The sequence below is a fragment of the Mastacembelus armatus genome, chromosome 10, assembly GCF_900324485.2.
Source record: "Mastacembelus armatus chromosome 10, fMasArm1.2, whole genome shotgun sequence".
Classification (NCBI taxonomy): domain Eukaryota; kingdom Metazoa; phylum Chordata; class Actinopteri; order Synbranchiformes; family Mastacembelidae; genus Mastacembelus; species Mastacembelus armatus.
In genome coordinates, this window is record NC_046642.1 from 25,005,381 (window position 1) to 25,026,134 (window position 20,754).

Consider the following 20,754-nt stretch of genomic DNA (forward strand, 5'->3'; position numbering starts at 1 on the left):
TGGTATCATCATCTACATCTTGTGCAAAAAAAAAAAAAATTAGCATATTTCCTAAAATGCTGATTTATGTATAAATGATTCAATCATTGTCTAATTATTAACTACCGATTAATTAATAGCTCTTACTTTGTAAGGTTCTCCAAACAAATTGAATCCAGTAGAGAACAGGTCTTCATCCTGTTGCACCTCCTGGTTCCTCCTCTCCCACTCTTTCCTCTTCAAGGCACTGCGCTCTGTCTCCAAATGACTGGACAAACACAAAGAGAAAAGCTTGTTAGGATCTCCAGTTGAGCCAAACACACAGCCTACGACCAACAAGACCCATTGGTTTTTAATGACTAATGCTAACAAGTAATTTTGAATCTGCAAAGAGCATTGGCTGTAATTCTTTTCCTGCTGTGTGATTAGAGTAGATGGGTAGCTGGCAATAGAAAATTACAGGATAAACCAAGTCATTCAAAGTGACTCAAATTCCACACAACACAAGACAGAAGTAAAACAGAAAACAGAATGGGATAAAAACTAAATCCTGATATGAGTAAGTGCTGGCAAATAACGATGTAAAACACAAATTCAGCAGAGAGATAATTAATGTAGGTAAAAACATCAGACTTGATTAATGAAGCTGGATTTCAGATGATTAATGATATTTAGACATAGATTACTGATCACCTGGCTTAGGGTATGAAATGGTTTCTGTTTCAGTCACTGTTTAATGTACATCACTGCCAATACAGGCATGCTGTCTTCCACTGAAACTAACATACTGATATTCCCTTCTCTATTAAACACATACACATATACTGACTGTTTTCTGTCTTTATGAATTAGCTCAGCACTGAGTTTAGTCATTTTTACTAAATTAATTCCAGTAATCCTACATTTGATGTGCAACACTTGCTTAATCTTCAAACTGCCATAAAATGTCTATCCTATGCTACTACTAATCCATATTAGTAGAACTTTGTAAAAGATCAATTCAAATGTCACCATGTATCAAACACATTGATTAAAAAAACACACAAAATCAGTAACTCAATATATTATAAATCAAAATGCACTCACATTGTTTAATTTAGAGTTACGTTTATTATTTACTACCATTCACTTGAGGTAGAATTGGGGTGTTCTAATATGATCCTAGAAGTTGGTATCAGGGTGGATCTAGGCATATTTTAATATGTGGGTATGGGCTTACATGAAGTAGATTAAAGTTTTCAATTAACTTTGCTCTGTTATGGCCACCTAACCCTGCTGAGAGCACAGCCCTCTTTAATGAGAGCTGGACAAGCTACTGCTAATTAATGTTAAATATCTGTGACTTCCAAAATTAAACCTGTCTGTTATTGTGTTAAAATGCTCTCTAAAAGTTAAACTTTACTTCAAAAATCAATAACTTAAGCTTATAATAACAATGAGGCCCTTTGGTATTTGGATGAAGTACCTTGTGAGAACTAGAGTATCATTTTAAGCAGGTCACAGCGGTTATTTCAACGTCATGTCAACTTGTGTTGGTATCGCAATATCCAACATTAAAAACAGTGCTAAACTTGAACTAGAAAGAATTTTTAGTAATAGACATGTATCCAAAGTTAATTTGATGTGTAACATCAGGTGAATATACAGTCAAGCCCGAAATTATTCATAGCCCTGGCAAATTCTGACTTAAAGTTACTTTTATTCACATGCCACTTTTTGTTCAAATGTAAATTAATAATGAGTAATCATTTTTTCCACAATGATGCCTCTTGTCCATCGTCTTATTTTCTTCTGTGTTTAACTTTAAGTCAGAATTTGCCAGGGGTATGAATAATTTTGGGCTTGACTGTAGTTTCCGGGTAAGTGAAACATTTCCAAAATTAGGAACATCCTGTCTCAAAATGATGCAGAAAAGCTAGTCCATGCATTTGTTTCCTCAAGGCTAGATTACTGTAACTCATTACTATCTGGATGTCCTAATATCTTAATAAAAAGCCTCCAATTAATCCAGAATGCCGCAGCCAGAGTCCTGGCAGGAACTAGCAAGAGAGATCATATTTCTCCTATATTGGCTTCTCTTCATTGGCTCCCTGTAAAATATAGAATAGAATTTAAAATCCTTCTTCTCACATACAAATCCCTTCATAATCAAGCTCCTTCATACCTTAAAGACCTCATAGTACCATATTATCCCAATAGACCACTTCGCTCTCAGAGTGCAGGCCTACTTGTGGTTCCCAGAGTTCTCAAAAGCAGAATGGGAGGCCGAGCCTTTAGCTATCAAGCTCCTCTCCTGTGGAACCAGCTCTCAGCCTGGGTTCAGGAGGCAGACACTCTCTGTACTTTTAAGGCTAGACTTAAAACCTTCCTCTTTGACAAAGCATATAGTTAGGGCTGGCTTCAGGCAACCCTGAACCATCCCTTAGTTAGTTATGCTGCTATAGGCCTAGACTGCCCGAGGACCATCGGTGCACTGAGCTCCCCTACCCTAACCCCCCCCCCCCTTCTCTCCCACCTCATGTATATTCCACCATTGAATGTTACTAACCTTGTGCTCTCTCTCTCCCCTAGTTTGTGCTCTCTCCCTCCCTCTCTCTCTCTCTCTCTCTCTGTACCTTCTGCAGGTGTCCCTGGTCCTGGAGCTGTTTATCGCTGATGTGCAGTTACTGGCCCCACCAACTTGCAGTGTCTATTTGTTGTTTATTGTTGCTGTTCTTTTCTCTCTGCTCTATCCACTCACCCCAACCGGTCGAGGCAGATGGCCGCCCAAACTGAGCCCGGTTCTGCTGGAGGTTTTTTTTTTCTTCCGTTAAAGGGAGTTTTTTCCTCTCCACTGTCGCCAAGTGCTTGCTCATAAGGGAATTGTTGGGTTTTTAGTTTTAGTTTTTGTAAAGTGCCTTGAGGTGATTTGTATTGTGATTTGGCGCTATACAAATAAAATTGAATTGAATTGAATTGAATCACTTCCTATTGCAAGCGTGTGGCGCTGTGTGTGCTGTATAGTTCGTCTACAGATTAGCGACAGACTAGCTATAGTCTAACACTCCTAAAAACCAACTAAATTCTCTAAATAATTCATTAACTGCTACATTCTGGTACTAGTCAAGTACCTTTCTATTTTGACCGGTATTTATTGCTATTTCCTGATTTAGTGTTCGTTAGCCTACCAGTTAGCTTAGCTAGCTAGTAACATGGCTTCTGTCAAGATTCATCATTGGCAGTCCAAGGGCAGCTCCGGAGCAGCCCGGAGAAATAGCCTGGGTGACGGTCCGATGGAAACGTACTCCTAAGCAGAAGCCCATGGCTCATCACCTGCCTGTTCACATTTCTAATACCTGCTCTGCGACACACCCGCTGAGAAACCGACTCTGATAATTGGCGATTCCATAGTCAGAAATGTGAAGCTATAGACACCAGCGACCATAGTCAAATGTATTCCTGGGGCCAGAGCGGGCGACATCGAGTCAAATCTGAAGCTGCTGGCTAAGGCTAATCGTAAATATGGAAAAATTGTTATTCACGTTGGCAGCAATGACACCCGATTACGCCAATCGGAGGTCACTAAAATAAATGTTGAGTCGGTGTGTAACTTTGCTAAATTAATGTCGGACTCCATAGTTTTCTCTGGACCCCTCCCCAATCTGACCAGCGATGACATGTTTAGCCGCATGTCGTCGTTCCGTCGCTGGCTGTCTAGGTGGTGTCCAGCAAACGATGTGGGCTTCATAGACAATTGGGCCACTTTCTGGGGAAAACTCGGTCTGGTAGCGAGAGACGGCATCCATCCCACTTTGAATGGTGCAGCTCTCATCTCTAGAAATTTGGCCGAGTTTATTAGCCAACCTAAAGTTTGACAATCCCGAGTGGGGACCGGGGTGCAGAGACTCAGTCTAAAACGCCTCTCTGCAGTTTCCTTAGAGCCATCACCCCCCTCAAACCACATAAAGATTGTGTCTGCTCGCCGAACATATAAATCAAATAAACCTGATGTTAACAGAAGAAGAGTTATTCATAACAACGTAATAAAAATTAAGACCACTCCTCATATTGAACAAAAACAGGACAGTCAGATGTGGATTATTAAATATCAGGTCTCTTTTGTCTAAATCTCTGTTAGTAAATGATTTGATAACTGATCACCAAATTGACTTACTCTGTCTTACTGAAACCTGGCTACAGCAGGAGGAATATGTTAGTCTGAATGAATCAACCCCCCTCAGTCATAAAAATTATCATATTCCTCGAAGCACAGGTCGAGGTGGAGGAGTAGTTGCAATCTTCCACTCAAACTTATTATTAAACTTTCATCCTCAGAACAGTTATAACTCATTTGAGACCCTCACTCTTAGTCTCTCACATTCAAACTGGAAAACAAAAAAACCAGTTCTACTTGTCATTGTGTACCGTCCACCTGTCCCTTACTCAGAGTTTTTAACTGAATTTCCAGATTTCCTGTCTGATTTAGTGCTTAGTTCAGATAAAGTCATTATAGTGGGAGATTTTAATATTCATGTAGATGTTGAAAATAACAGTCTTAGCACTGCATTTAATTCTATATTAGATTCAATTGGTTTCACTCAAAATGTTAATAAACCCACCCACTGTTTCAATCACACCCTTGATCTTGTTCTGACCTATGGCATCAAAATTGAACATTTAATAGTTTTTCCCCCAAATCCTGTTTTGTCAGATCATTCTTTAATAACTTTTGAATTTAAGATGATGGATCATGCAGCGTTTGGAAGAAAATTCTACTACAGGAGATGCTGTTAATACATTTAAGAAAATGATTCCATCTTTATTTACATCTATGCCAAGTATAAACATAGTGGAGGGCAGCTGCCTCAATCCCACTCCCTACCAAATTGATCATGTTGTTGACAGTGCTGTAGCTTCACTACGTGAAACGCTTGATACTGTGGCCCCTCTGAAAAAGAAGTTAGTGAATCAGAGAAGATTAGCCCCATGGTATAATTTACATATTCGTACCTTAAAGCAGGCATCACGAAGGCTGGAAAGGAAGTGGTGTTCCACAAATTTAGAGGAAATTTTTCTAGCCTGGAAAAACAGTCTATTAACATATAAAAAAGCTCTCCGTAAAGCCAGAACTGCATACTAATAGAGGAAAATAAGGACAATCCCAGGTTTCTTTTCAGCACTGTAGCCAGGCTGACAAAAAGTCACAGCTCTGTTGAGCCCAGTGTTCCCTTAGCTCTCAGCAGTGATGAATTTATGAGTTTCTTTACAAATAAAATCACAACTATTAGAGATAAAATTCAGCAGATGCTTCCTATACCTGCAATAAATGAATCTTCTACTACAGTAGCTCTTGAATCATCTGTAAGACCTCAGTTATGTCTAGACTGCTTCTCTCCCATAGATCTTTCTGAATTTTCATCAGTAGTTGCTTCATTGAAATCATCAATGTGTCTCTTAGACCCCATCTCGACTAGACTGCTTAAAGACACCCTGCCATTAATCAACTCAGCTTTATTAGACTTAGTAAATTTATCTCTAGTATCAGGCTAGGTACCACAGGCCTTTAAGGCTGCAGTAATCAAACCCTTACTCAAAAAGCCAAGTCTTGATCCAGGAGTCTTGGCTAATTATAGACCAATATCCAACCTACCATTTATTTCTAAAATCCTAGAAAAAGCTATTGCTAAGCAGCTATCAGGCCACTTACACAGAAATGAACTATTTGAAGATTTTCAATCAGGATTTAGAGCACATCATAGTACAGAAACAGCACTGTTAAACGTCACCAACGATCTTCTCTTAGCCTCAGATAATGGACTTGTTTCTATACTTGTCCTCCTAGACCTTAGTGCTGCATTCGACACTATTGACCACAACATCTTATTACAGAGACTGGAGCATGTGACTGGTATCAGAGGAACAGCGTTAAAATGGTTCCAATCCTACTTATCGAACAGATTCCAGTTTGTTCATGTCCATGATGAACCTTCCACACGAACAAAAGTTAGTTATGGAGTTCCACAAGGCTCTGTGCTAGGACTGATTCTGTTCACCCTGTACATGCTTCCTCTAGGCTATGTCATTAGGAAGCACTCTATTAATTACCACTGCTATGCAGATGACACTCAGTTGTATCTATCTATTAAACCTGTTAACACAAACCAGTTAACCAGACTTCAAGCCTGTCTAACTGACAGGATAACCAGTAATTTTCTACTTTTAAACTCAAAGAAAACAGAAGTCATTGTATTTGGGCCTAAAAACCTCAGAAATAACTTTTCTAAAATTATAGCTACTTTAGATGGCATAGCCCTTGCCTCCAGCACTACTGTGAAAAACCATTGAATGTCACTAACCTTGTGCTCTCTCGCTCCCCTAGTTTGTTCTCTCTCCCTCTCTCTTTCTCTCTCTCTCTCTCTGTACCTTCTGCAGGTGTCCCCGGTCCTGGAGCTGTATATCGCTGATGTGCAGTTACTGGCCCTACCAACCTGCAGTGTCTTTGCTGTTTATTGTTGCTGTTCTTTTCTCTCTCCTCTATGCACTCACCCCAACCGGTCGAGGCAGATGGCCGTCCAAACTGAGCCTGGTTCTGCTGGATGTTTTCTCTTCCGTTAAAGGGAGTTTTTCCTCTCCACAGGGATTTGTTGGGTTTTTAGTTTTTGTAAAGTGCCTTGAGATGATTTGCATTGTGATTTGGCGCTATACAAATATATTGAATTGAATTGAATTCAAATTGAATTGTAGCTTACTGGAACCTGGTAAAAGAAAATTGGCATAAACATATATTAAAAAAATCATACTTGGCTGCCCCCATGAGCATTGTTATATAAAGTTCATATATAAAATACGCACAAAAAACATCAGCTAAGCCACAAGAAAAAAAGTTTAGTCACAACTGGCAAAGAATCAAACTGTTACAGTTTTTCTATTTATAGTAAGGTTAATATGATATAACAGATGTTATCTGTTGGGTACTTTCATTCATGAGTGCATACATTTTTAATGTAATTGGGCGCAGTGGGAATTGAACTCCTAATCCAGAAAGAGTTTATGACATGCTGTGCCCACTGAACCATAGCAGGCTGCAAAGGCCAGATGCATTTATATCCTATCACAGTGTCACTGGATGGATCCCAGTAAAATTTAGCTTTAATCCTATAATGAACTATGTTGTGTGATGCAAATGTTTCTTATGGCATTAAAATGTGTGACAGCTGACAATATGCAATGATGAACTGGAAAAACAGAAGAGTCATCTTTGAGGAGAGGAGGATGAACTGTAGGTTTTTCAAACTGCATAACAATGTATTTTTTAGCAAAACCCCCTTCTACTGCACGGTTACTGATTCTCCCTGCCCTTCCAAACCTCAGTCTGCAGCATCCACCAAGGAAGCTACAAGTTTGCAGCCAAATCCGAAAGTAGAAAGCAATGTGTGTACACATGAATGTGTGTGAAATCAAGTTATGCATGAGAATCTTGACACACGAAAGGGCATTCTGTTTTACCACATCAACTGAAGAGAGATGAGACAGCCTGGCTAATTAGTGATCAACACAATTTTAAAAGACTTTCTCTTCTTCTCTATCAGAATTTGCCTTACATTAAAATATTAAATCTATCAGCAAGTGGGAGTGGGATGGAGAACAAGCATAGAGGCAATGAGAGGAAGAGAGAGAAAAAAAAATCACACAGACCTATGGGACGGGAAAAAGACCTAGTTTCAGGGCAACAGACAGTTTCTTAAAAAAGAAAGAAAAATAACAGAATGATGAAAGACAGAGAAGAGGGGAGGGCAGAGAAAGGTAGACTATGAAGGAGGGAGGGGCAGAAAGGAAGACAAAGCGGTGGGAAAACTAGACAAAATGATTGACAGGTTAAGTGTTTGTGTGAGTGTGTGTGTGGGTTACAGAGGAATACATAGATGTGATAAGTGTGTGCACTGGGACTGATGGTTGACATGTGCATTGTCTGTCAGTGCAGAAAGATAACTGCCAGAGCTGTCAGTGCGACAAACACACACAGCATACACAGGCATACATACAGCACTGCAGTCCCATGCTACAGATCACTCTCTGTCTCCATCTGTCACAAACTAGACATTCACGCGGAGGGAATCAGATCAGACGAGGTAATTAACACATCCAGCATGCAGCAGGAGCACAGTACTGCACTACCTGTCACACATAGCCTGCCACTAGGTCCTATTATACTTCAATGAACTGAACTCTTATTTTATACAGGTTTTGGAAGCATGGTGCTGTGGTCAGCCAGGTCAGTAAGAAACTTGTACAGCTACTTGCTTCCCCTCTGTAAAACAGAATCATTGTATCAAAAGTCAATCCATCCAAATTGATGTAGAGACTTACTAGATTTGATTGTTCCAGGTTCCCAAATGACAATTTCATGCATTTTTGGAGGATAATAAATGGAAGAGTTTGAGATTTTAGACCACTAATCATTACATTTCATGATGTCACCTTGTGATTACTGTAGTGTTTTCTGGTCTCTTACAGACTAAACTATTAAGTGATTAATCCACAATAATTGGCAGCTTCATTAAAAATAAAAATAACAGTCCTAGTATCAGTGCCTACATTTACATGGACAGCAATAATCTGACCTTATTCCAAATAAGACTGATTTAGGTGTTTACATGAGTTACTTTTGAATATTCCTTTCATGTTTCTGGTGTCGTTCTCATGTTCTGGGCATATTCTGTACTTTCATTCTGCAACATTCTCCCCCTCAGTCATAAAAATTATCATGTTCCTCGAAGCACAGGTCGAGGTGGAGGAGTAGTTGCAATCTTCCACTCAAACTTATTATTAAACTTTCATCCTCAGAACAGTTATAACTCATTTCAGAGCCTCACTCTTAGTCTCTCGCATCCAAACTGGAAAACACAAAAACCAGTTCTACTTGTCATTGTGTACCGTCCACCTTTAACTGAATTCCCAGACTTCCTGTCTTTTAGTGCTTAGATCAGATAAAGTCATTATAGTGGGAGATTTTAACATTCATGTAGATGTTGAAAATAACAGTCTTAGCACTGCATTTAATTCTATATTAGATTCAATTGGTTTCATTCAAAATGTTAATAAACCCACCCACTGTTTCAATCACACCCTTGATCTTGTTCTGACCTATGGCATTGAAATTGAACATCTAATAGTTTTTCCCCAAAATCCTGTTTTGTCAGATCATTCCTTAATAACGTTTGAATTTAAGATGATGGATCATGCAGCGTTTGGAAGAAAATTCTACTACAGGAGATGTTTATCCGACAACGCTGTTAATAAATTTAAGAAAATGATTCCATCTTTATTTACATCTATGCCAAGTATAAACATAGTGGAGGGCAGCTGCTTCAATCCCACTCCCTACCAAATTAATCATATTGTTGACAGCGCTGTAACCTCACTGCGTGAAACGCTTGATTCTGTGGCCCCTCTGAAAAAGAAGTTAGTGAATCAGAGAAGACTAGCCCCATGGTATAATTTACATATTCGTACCTTGAAGCAGGCATCACGAAGGCTGGAAAGGAAGTGGCGTTCCACAAACGTAGCTCTCCGTAAAGCCAGAACTGCATACTAATAGAGGAAAATAAGAACAATCCCAGGTTTCTTTTCAGCACTGTAGCCAGGCTGACAAAAAGTCACAGCTCTGTTGAGCCCAGTGTTCCCTTAGCTCTCAGCAGTGATGAATTTTTGAGTTTCTTTACAAATAAAATCACAACTATTAGAGATAAAATTCAGCAGATGCTTCCTATACCTGCAATAAATGAATCTTCTACTACAGTAGCTCTTGAATCATCTGTAGGACCTCAGTTATGTTTAGACTGCTTCTCTCCCATAGATCTCTCTGAATTTACATCAGTAGTTGCTTCATTGAAATCATCAACGTGTCTCTTAGACCCCATCCCGACTAGACTGCTTAAAGACACCCTGCCATTAATTAACTCATCTTTATTAGACTTGGTAAATTTATCTCTAGTATCAGGCTACGTACCACAGGCCTTTAAGACTGCAGTAATCAAACCTTTCCTCAAAAAGCCTAGTCTTGATCCAGGAGTCTTGGCTAATTATAGACCAATATCCAACCTGTCATGTATTTCTAAAATCCTAGAAAAAGCTGTTGCTAAGCAGCTATCAGACCACTTACACAGGAATGAACTATTTGAAGATTTTCAATCAGGATTTAGAGCACATCATAGTACAGAAACAGCACTGTTGAAAGTTACCAACGATCTTCTCTTAGCCTCAGATAATGGACTTGTCCTCCTAGACCTTAGTGCTGCATTCGACACTACTGACCACAAAATCTTATTACAGAGACTGGAGCATGTGACTGGTATCAGAGGAACAGCGTTAAAGTGGTTCCAATCCTATTTATCGGACAGATTCCAGTTTGTTCATGTCCATGATGAACCTTCCACACGAACAAAAGTTAGTTATGGAGTTCCACAAGGCTCCGTGCTAGGACCGATTCCTTTCACCCTGTACATGCTTCCTCTAGGCTATGTCATTAGGAAGCACTCTATTAATTACCACTGCTATGCAGATGACACTCAGTTGTATCTATCTATTAAACCTGTTAACACAAACCAGTTAACCAGACTTCAAGCCTGTCTAACTGACATAAAGGCCTGGATGACCAGTAACTTTTTACTTTTAAACTCGGAGAAAACAGAAGTCATTATATTTGGGCCAAAAAATCTCAGAAATAACTTTTCTCAAATTATAGCTACTCTAGATGGCATAACTCTGGCCTCTAGCACTACTGTAAAAAACCTTGGAGTTATTTTTGACCAGGACATGTCCTTTAACTCACACATAAATCAAATCTCTAGAACTGCATTCTTTCACCTGCGCAACATTTCCAAAATTAGGAACATCCTGTCTCAAAATGATGCAGAAAAACTAGTCCATGCATTTGTTACCTCAAGGCTAGATTACTGTAACTCATTACTATCTGGCTGTCCCAATATCTCCATAAAAAGCCTCCAATTAATCCAGAATGCCACAGCCAGAGTCCTGACAGGAACTAGCAAGAGAGATCATATTTCTCCTATATTGGCTTCTCTTCATTGGCTCCCTGCAAAATATAGAATAGAATTTAAAATCCTTCTTCTCACATACAAATCCCTTCATAATCAAGCTCCTTCATACCTTAAAGACCTCATAGTACCATATTATCCCAATAGACCACTTCGCTCTCAGAGTGCAGGTCTACCTGTGGTTCCCAGAGATTCCAAAAGAAGACTAGGAGGCAGAGCCTTTAGTTATCAAGCTCCTCTCCTGTGGAACCAGCTCCCAGCCTGGGTTCAGGAGGCAGACACTCTCTGTACTTTTAAGGCTAGACTTAAAACCTTCCTCTTTGACAAAGCATATAGTTATGGCTGGCTTCAGGCAACCCTGAACCATCCCTTAGTTATGCTGCTAACTTTCACGTGTGGTGTGTGTAGGTATCGTGCTGCAAAATGCAGCGAAAAATCTCACAGAATGTTCACATTGTGATTAAGTTGTTTACATGCGTTTCATACAGCGATTAACATAGGAATGCTTCACGTTTTAATTTGATTATTGCTTATTTTGACTTTGACCTTAACCAGATTAATCACTGATCAAAAATCACATGGTAGTTTCTTAATTAATATCAGGGTTTTATTGTCTATGTAAATGCAGTCATTGTTTCAGTTCAGGCTGTTAACCTCAGCTGTTTAAACACTCCTTTTGTTGAGTCAGTAATTGTCTGGTGTCATTATTGTGCTGTGAGCAATATGTGAGGATTATACATACAGTACAGCAAACTGGAGTCTATCTGGTCATTTCACTACTACTGTGGACATGGACGGTAACTGCTAGCGACATGGAGTTTCATCATAATTAATATTCCCTTAAACAAAGAAAAAGTGTTCAAACTTAAGTTGATCTATTATTATTGGAACGTTATCTGTGTTTTGATCTCTAGCTTCATATTCTGTTTTTGATGATACCATGTTGATAAAACAGAGTTGCCAACTGGGTTGGTTAGTTTTTCTGCATTGGTGATAAGAAACAATGAAAGAAGGAATAAAAAGAAAGAAAGATGATGGACAGAACAAGATGGATGGATTGGTAGGGATTAATAACATTGTTTATATCTGCAATGGACATAATGTCAATGTTAGTATTTCCTGTGAATGAATGCAGCTTTCTTCCCTTCTGCAATGCTTTCCATCTGTGGGTGTGTTAATGTGCATTTCTGTATGTGTGTCCTGAAGTAACACTGATAGCCAGAGTAAGCTCTGGGAATTTAATCTCAGCAGAGCAATGCTGTGCTCCCCTGATAACTAAACATGAACACACACACACACACACACACACACACACACACACACACACACACACACACACATACACACACCAATGTCTCTAACTGAGCCTCATCGCCCTCTCATTCATTTTCACCATGCTCAGTTCCAGTATTACTCTCTCACTGCTGCTCATGTGCAAGGCACATAAAGTGCAGCTCAGCAGACTGTGGTAACAGGGAAACACCAAGTGGAAATGCAGATTCTTTGACATGATGAATGAAGGTTAATCACTGGAATTATCATGGGGGAAATAAACAGTTACAGATGTAGGTAGCAGGAGAATATTTTAAATTAAAAGTGCAACTGACAGGTTTGCCATTACACCACAGTTTATTTCTTTTAATCATAAAATCTGTATGAAACTGTGGTGGAATTAGTACGGTGGCCGACAAGGGCAAACGCGCTGCAAAAGAGAAACGCGCTGTAAAAGAGAAACGCTGCAAAAGAGAAACGCGCTGCAAAAGAGAAACGCGCTGCAAAAGAGAAACACGCTGCAAAAGAGAAACGCTGCAAAAGAGAAACGCGGTGCAAAAGAGAAACGCTGCAAAAGAGAAACGCGCTGCAAAAGAGAAACGCGCTGCAAAAGAGAAACGCGCTGCAAAAGAGAAACACTGCAAAAGAGAAACACTGCAAAAGAGAAACGCGCTGCAAAAGAGAAACGCTGCAAAAGAGAAACGCGCTGCAAAAGAGAAACACTGCAAAAGAGAAACGCGCTGCAAAAGAGAAATGCGCTGCAAAAGAGAAACGCTGCAAAAGAGAAATGCGCTGCAAAAGAGAAACGCTGCAAAAGAGAAATGCGCTGCAAAAGAGAAACGCGCTGCAAAAGAGAGGACACAATGGAAGTGCGCCAGGCCGATAAGGGGACCCCGAACTGAGGTGTGCTATGAACAAAGAACTTTTACAGAGGCGAGAGAGACACATGTAGTGATATAAGTCACTTCTCATTTTGGAGGCTGCGTAATGACGCAGGTTATAGTGTTGAATTGCAACAGAATGAGCGTCCTCTGATGATTGTTCTCATGTGCTAATATGTGCTAACAATGTTCTGTTACCTTTGTTTACTTGATCAAAATGTCATACAACGTTGGGAGACGTGGGGGGGGGGGGGGGGGGGGGGGGGTTGCAGGGTGGGAGATCTAAAGGTACTGTAATGGCTATAGGTTGTTGTCTTTTTCAGGGGGTTCTTTGGGGAGTCGGTAGGGTGAGCTAGAGGGAGATGGGTCAGGGAGGAGAGAAGTGTGTGTGTAGGGAAGAGACTAAAAAATTAATAAAGCAAAGTGACAAAAGAACGTCTGCTGGCTGTGAATTTAATGGGTACAGTACGTTTTACATTTATTATTTTTTAAACGCTTGGCCGTCATGTTTTACACTATTATAAAAGTACAGTGTTGTAAAAGATGACGGCCAAGTGTTAAGTAATAAATGGAAAACGCACCTTCAGATCTCCAAACCCAGACAAACGCGAGTGCCTAAAACAACAAGTGGAGTATATGTTGCATCATGGCATAGCCGAGAGGAGTTGCAGTGCATGGAGTTCACCTTGTTTGTTAACAGTAAAAGCTAACAGTGATGATCGTTTTTGTACGGATTTTAGTGACAAAGCCTGATTGTTATCCTCTTCCGCGAATGGAGGATTGTGTGGATCGGATTGGTGCTGCTAAATATGTTACGAAACTTGACTTGTTAAAGGGATACTGGCAGGTACATTTACATCAGCGCCGGCTGATGAATGTAGTTTTGGCTGGGTTACCCTTTGTGATGCATATTTGGATGATGTGGTGGTTCATTCGTCTACATGGGTTGAGCACGCGAATCACTTAGAGATTGTGTTCCAGCGGTTGCGAGGAGCTAATTTAACTGTTAATCTGTCAAAATGTGACTTTGGGAGAGCAACAGTGATTTATCTTGGAAAAAGGTTGGGGCGCGGGACAACTGTGTCCGGTTTAGGCTAAAGTCGAGGCTATCCTCGTGGTTCCTGTACCTGTCAGCTGTACGGAGTTGCGCCGTTATTTAGCCATGGTGGGCTATTACCGTGGCCGCTCCGTTGACTGATCTCCTCAGCCCTAAAGTTGATTTTTGTTGCACTGACGGATGTCAATCGGCATTTGAGCAAACGAAATCTCTGCTGATTAATGCTCCAGTCCTTGCTGCGCCTCAATTTTACCAGCCGTTTAAATTAGCGGTTGATGCGTGTGATTTCGGAGTCGGCGTTGTTCTGCTTCAGGACGGGGCTGATGGTATTGAACATCCTGTCAGTGGTGGTATATCACTATCGAAAAGGAGGCATTGGCATAAATATTGGCTCTTGAACATTTTGAAGTTTACGTGGGTGGTTCTTGTGAACCTGTGGTGGTTTTTACGGACTATAACCCCTTAGTGTTCTTGGACCGCATGTGCAATACAAATCGTCGCCTTATGCAATGGAGTTTACGCTTACAGCCGTTTAACATACAGGTTCAATATATTCGTGGTAAAGAAAACGTTGTGGCTGACACGTTGTCGCATCTTTAAATCTGATTTACTGAATGGTTTGAAGTTTTGGTCCTCACTTCAAACTTATTGTGTCTTTGGGTGGAGGTGTTACATGTGCCATGTATTGATTGTGTGTGACTTTATTTGCAGGAAAAGGAGGTGTGTCTGTTGGTCAACCCTTGGTGGATTGGTGCCTTTAAAAAGGAGAGTGGGACCTTAGCTCGGGGGCGTCTTAGACGGCGGTCCGGCAGGCAGGACGCACGGGTTCCAAGGAAGAACTTGGCTCCGCCTCCTGTTTGTCTAGATTCCTGTTGCGATGTAGCAGTCCTGTGTTTCAGCTCCTTTCTGTATTTTTTTAGTTAGATCTGTTAGGTGTTGGGTGCGGTGGCTTGTTTTTCTACGTTTATTAATTTCTGTTAGGGGACAGATTATGTTAGGTAGGGACAGAGGAGACAAGTCTGGTGCGACGGTCCTAAGGCAGGCTGGCTTGATTTGTTTCCTTCTTTTGTTTGGTTTGGCCGACCCATCACCACCTTTTTGTTTTCTGTTTTTGTAACTTAATAGCTAGGTGGATCTAAATTTGTGTGTTTTTCTGTTGTCGGAATGATTTATTTAATCAATAAATTGTGGTTTTGAGTTATTTGTGATGTGCTTAATGTTGGCTTCTTTTTTTTGTTTAGTGGAGGTCGTAACTGCAGGTTATAAACAATGCATATCTAATTTTTGGTCTTTTATGGAAAGGCCATATTCCATATACAGTACAGACCAAAAGTTTGGACACACCTTCTCATTCAAAGAGTTTTCTTTATTTTCATGACTATGAAAACTGTAGATTCACACTGAAGGCATCAAAACTATGAATTAACACATCTGGAATTATATACATAACCAAAAAGTGTGAAACAACTGAAAATATGTCATATTCTAGCTTCTTCAAAGTAGCCACCTTTTGCTTTGATTACTGCTTTGCACACTCTTGGCATTCTCTTGATGAGCTTCAAGAGGTAGTCACCTGAAATGGTCTTCCAACAGTCCTGAAGGAGTTCTCAGAGATGCTTAGCACTTGTTGGCCCTTTTGCCTTCACTCTGCGGTCCAGCTCACCCCAAACCATCTCGATTGGGTTCAGGTCCGGTGACTGTGGAGGCCAGGTCATCTGGCGCAGAACCCCATCACTCTCCTTCTTGGTCAAATAGCCCTTACACAGCCTGGAGGTGTGTTTGGGGTCATTGTCCTGTTGAAAAATAAATGATGGTCCAACTAAACGCAAACCGGATGGAATAGCATGCCACTGCAAGATGCTGTGGTAGCCATGCTGGTTCAGTATGCCTTCAATTTTGAATAAATCCCCAACAGTGTCACCAGCAAAGCACCCCCACACCATCACACCTCCTCCTCCATGCTTCACGGTGGGAACCAGGCACGTAGAGTCCATCCGTTCACCTTTTCTGTGTCGCACAAAGACACAGTGGTTGGAACCAAAGATCTCAAATTTGGACTCATCAGACCAAAGCACAGATTTCCACTGGTCTAATGTCCATTCCTTGTGTTCTTTAGCCCAAACAAGTCCCTTCTGCTTTTTGCCTGTCCTTAGCAGTGGTTTCCTAGCAGATATTCTACCATGAAGGCCTGATTCACACAGTCTCCTCTTAACAGTTGTTCTAGAGATGTGTCTGCTGCTAGAACTCTGTGTGGCATTGACCTGGTCTCTAATCTGAGCTGCTGTTAACCTGCGATTTCTGAGGCTGGTGACTCGGATGAACTTATCCTCCGCAGCAGAGGTGACTCTTGGTCTTCCTTTCCTGGGGCGGTCCGCATGTGAGCCAGTTTCTTTGTAGCGCTTGATGGTTTTTGTGACTGCACTTGGGGACACTTTCAAAGTTTTCCCAATTTTTCGGACTGACTGACCTTCATTTCTTAAAGTAATGATGGCCACTCGTTTTTCTTTACTTAGCTGCTTGTTTCTTGCCATAATACAAATTCTAACAGTCTATTCAGTAGGACTATCAGCTGTGTATCCATCTGACTTCTGCACAACACAACTGATGGTCCCAACCCCATTTATAAGGCAAGAAATCCCACTTATTAAACCTGACAGGGCACACCTGTGAAGTGAAAACCATTTCAGGTGACTACCTCTTGAAGCTCATCAAGAGAATGCCAAGAGTGTCCAAAGCAGTAATCAAAGCAAAAGGTGGCTACTTTGAAGAAGCTAGAATATGACATATTTTCAGTTGTTTCACACTTTTTGGTTATGTATATAATTCCAGATGTGTTAATTCATAGTTTTGATGCCTTCAGTGTGAATCTACAGTTTTCATAGTCATGAAAATAAAGAAAACTCTTGGAATGAGAAGGTGTGTCCAAACTTTTGGTCTGTACTGTATATTTAATGAAACTTGTTTTTTTATTTAATTTTAATTTAGAATATTTTGTATATTACAATAGTTTTACTAAATTACACTTAAATTAAACCCAATATATTTTATTAAAACTAGACTAAAACTAAAACAAAGCAGATGACTAAAATACGACTAAAACTAAAATTGCATTTTAGTCAAAAGACTATGACTAAAACTAAATTAAAATATGCTGTCAAAATTAACACTGCATGCTTTGACATGTCAAAGCAGTAATATTATGATATACTTTGTTCAGATATGGAAGAATCATACAATGTTTAAACATTTTACATTTACACTAATATAAAAAGTACTTTTGCTTCCTCAGGTTTTGTATCTACATGTTATCAAGGTTTCTAAAGCACATCTCAAGATTAACTCTCAGTTTCCTTTTCTTTGTATCTCAGAATAGTCATTCTGGAGAGACCTGTAAGAAACTGTACTCTACAAGGAGAAAAGTTCAGACTTCAGTACACTTGAAATAAGGACGTGATTTACATCTGAGGAGACAAAGGAAAGACAATAACGAGCATCACAGGGCACATCCTTTTACCATTTTACCAAAAGTGGGTAAATAAAGTGGAATAAAGTGTTCTTTTCTCTCTCTGGTCGGGGCAAAACTGAGCCCAGTTCTGCTGGAGGTTTTTTCTTCTGTTAAAGGGAGTTTTTCCTCTCCACTGTCACCAAGTGCTTGCTCATAAGGGATTTGTTGGGTTTTTAGTTTTTGTGAAGTGCCTTGAGATGATTTGTATTGTGATTTGGTGCTATACAAATAAAATTGAATTGAATTGAATATCATATGTTTTAAACTTTGTCTCATAAATGGTTTGCAATGGTTTGTTTTGCCAGTGGCCTTTTAAAACAAATCAAATAACTTGCGAAAAGATGTCTCCATTAAACATCTTGATATCTGGTATATAGATGGAACAAAGTTTGAAATCTATAACAGGACTCCTTTAAGTGGTGAAGTTTTTTTTCATATATAGAGTGTAAAATCCCTCTGTCAGGACACACAATGGAGCTTTGTTCATGCACACAAAGCTGTCAAACATGATGGCAAAACTGATGAGGGATTGTGTTTCTATTTTACTTCAAAGTTCAACCTGTGCTTTTACTGGTAACACTTCTGCCAATAAAGGAGTCATTATCACAGAAATAAATCATCCTAGTAATCTATTGCTTCCAGAAATCATTAGTCTGATTATTATACCTTTAGCTCAAGTGGTGTTATAGAAAGCCCAGTATTTTCAGTCTTTGTGTTTTATTTAACCTACATTTAACCAGGCAGCTCAATTAGGAATAAACCCTGAATGTGTTTGTGTTGTGTGTGTGAGGCCGAATGAGGGGGATGTGTTCCAAAACAAGTGTTTTGGAATGACAGAGAGAAGTGAGGGGGATAATGAGAGGAGGAGAAAGAGGAGGAGAGGGGGAAAAAGAGGGGAATAGCTGTCAGGCAGCAGACAAAAGCTTTGTTTGAAGTGTCAGTTCAACTACGTATTTTATGTGTGTGTGCGTGTATGTGTTATCTGGTTTGTGTGTTCATTCAGAGGGCATTAAAAAATATCAGTAGACATTCCTGGACAGACACAGGAAACGGAGACGATCCAGAACGCCGTCAGTATGAAAACCTACAGCTCTTAGTTTTCAGTATATGGTTGGAGAAATCATTGTTTGTGTTTTTGTGCATTTCACATAAGAGCAGGTATTATAATGAAATACAGCCTTCAAACACATTTACCTTCCAGCTTTGTTTTCATGCACACCACACAAACCAGTGTATTTGATACTGATGGATAGATACGAAGACTGAGTGAAGACAGAGCAGGACTCTGCCACTTTGTTTTTATGTTTTACATCAGATTAGAGAAACAATGGCATACAAGCATAGAGAAATCACAACATACTCATTTACATATCATAGGTACATATTTTCTTAATGTTTATTTCTTGTTTTTTTTTTTTTGTTCTTAAATCTCAAAGCTCTTCAACATTAAGAAATAGTTGTAATCCTGATGTTTGTTTTTGAAGACAGCAAAGAAACCATTCGCTGGTCAAGTAAGTGCTACAAATAAAGCTGTTTATGAAACAGTCCTGTAATAAACCAGTCCATAAGTTGTTTGTGTCAGCAGGTTATTAAAGCCAACACTAATGTGGTTATGTGTCCTGGTATGCCTTATGTGGAGATTTTTAGTCATCCAGGTGAAGTTATCTAGATGTTGAGTCATAACAACTGGACTTCTAGTTTTTAGGTCGAAACGTTTCCCCACTCATCCAAGTAGCTTAATCAGTCTAAGAGAAAGCTGGTATGGAACCTCCTATTTATCTCACAGGTTGGTTTCACTCCACCCCTAGTCCCATAGGCTCATTAGGTGAGCTATGTAAATCAGATGAGAGTCCTTAGACCCATACTCCTGAGTTGGTTTGACTTCACACCTGGCCTAAATAGGCTCGTTAGGTGAACAAAAGAAGTGAGCTCAGGTGAGGGTCGTTAGGATCTAATGGTGGACTCATGTGACCCCTCTGATTCACCAAATGGCTGCAGAGTGTGTCCTGGAAAACATTTGATGTGTTCCTTAATTTCCTGGGAACAGATGAAAGTGCCTGGTAGACTGACGACAGGTTATGTCTGAGCTCTCCACCCTTGTTAAGGGAGGGTTTTCCACTTGGACATATATACTGTAGCTTCCCTGACCCATCTATCAACCCACCTATCTTCTCTGTCCAAAATATGTACATCACTGTCATCAAATGGAAGACAGTTTCCTTTAAATAGAGGTGCACAGCTGACTGTGGTCCAGTGTTAATTTTGACAGCATATTTTAATTTAGTTTTAGTCATAGTCATTTGACTAAAATGCAATTTTAGTTTTAGTCATATTTTAGTCATCTGCTTTGTTTTAGTTTTAGTCGACTAAATCTACTGTAGATTTATTGGGTTTAATTTAAGTGTAATTTAGTAAAACTATTGTAATATACAAAATATTCTAAATTAAAATTAAATAAAAAAAGTTTCATTAAATATATATGGAATATGGCCTTTCCATAAAAGACCAAAAATTAGATATGCACTGTTTATAAACTGCATATGACATTCTTCATTCTTTAAAGCAAAAGAGCAACTCTGTATTTAGCAGTAATGCCATTGTATCAAACATGAAACTTACCCATATATCTTCTCTTTCTTTTCTCCCAGCTGTTGCCATTTCATTATAGTTTAAGTCAGAAACCCAGTGTAAGCTATGCAAGATGTGTACTCACCTATCCCGCGTCACTAGGTGGATCAGTTACTTTTCAAATGTGTGTGTGTCTAAGAAGATTAATTCTGATTGGACCTTTTCTAAAAACGTCCCTCACTCACATTTTCGTCTCGTTTTTATTAGTCAATGAAAATTTCAATATATTTTTATTTAGTTTTCGTTGTCATCACTTAATTTTTATTTAGTTAACATCTCGTTTTCGTCGTTGATGAAAATTATAACGAAAATACTTTGTCAACGAAATTAACACTGCTGTGGTCCTGAGGAGCTGCTCCTCCTGTGCAATACTCCTAAGCAATTGTTTGGTTTCTC

At 39.6% G+C, this 20,754-nt stretch overlaps 1 protein-coding gene across 1 annotated transcript in view; it reads right to left on the reverse strand.

Annotated features, from left to right (window-relative positions):
* aff2 (AF4/FMR2 family, member 2) overlaps positions 1-20,754 on the reverse strand; it is a 226,209-nt gene that overhangs the window by 149,148 nt on the left and 56,307 nt on the right. Inside the window, exon 2 of the mRNA XM_026330408.1 lies at positions 127-247. Within this exon, the coding sequence (XP_026186193.1) occupies positions 127-247 (121 nt within the window). The remainder of the gene's footprint in view (positions 1-126; positions 248-20,754) is intronic.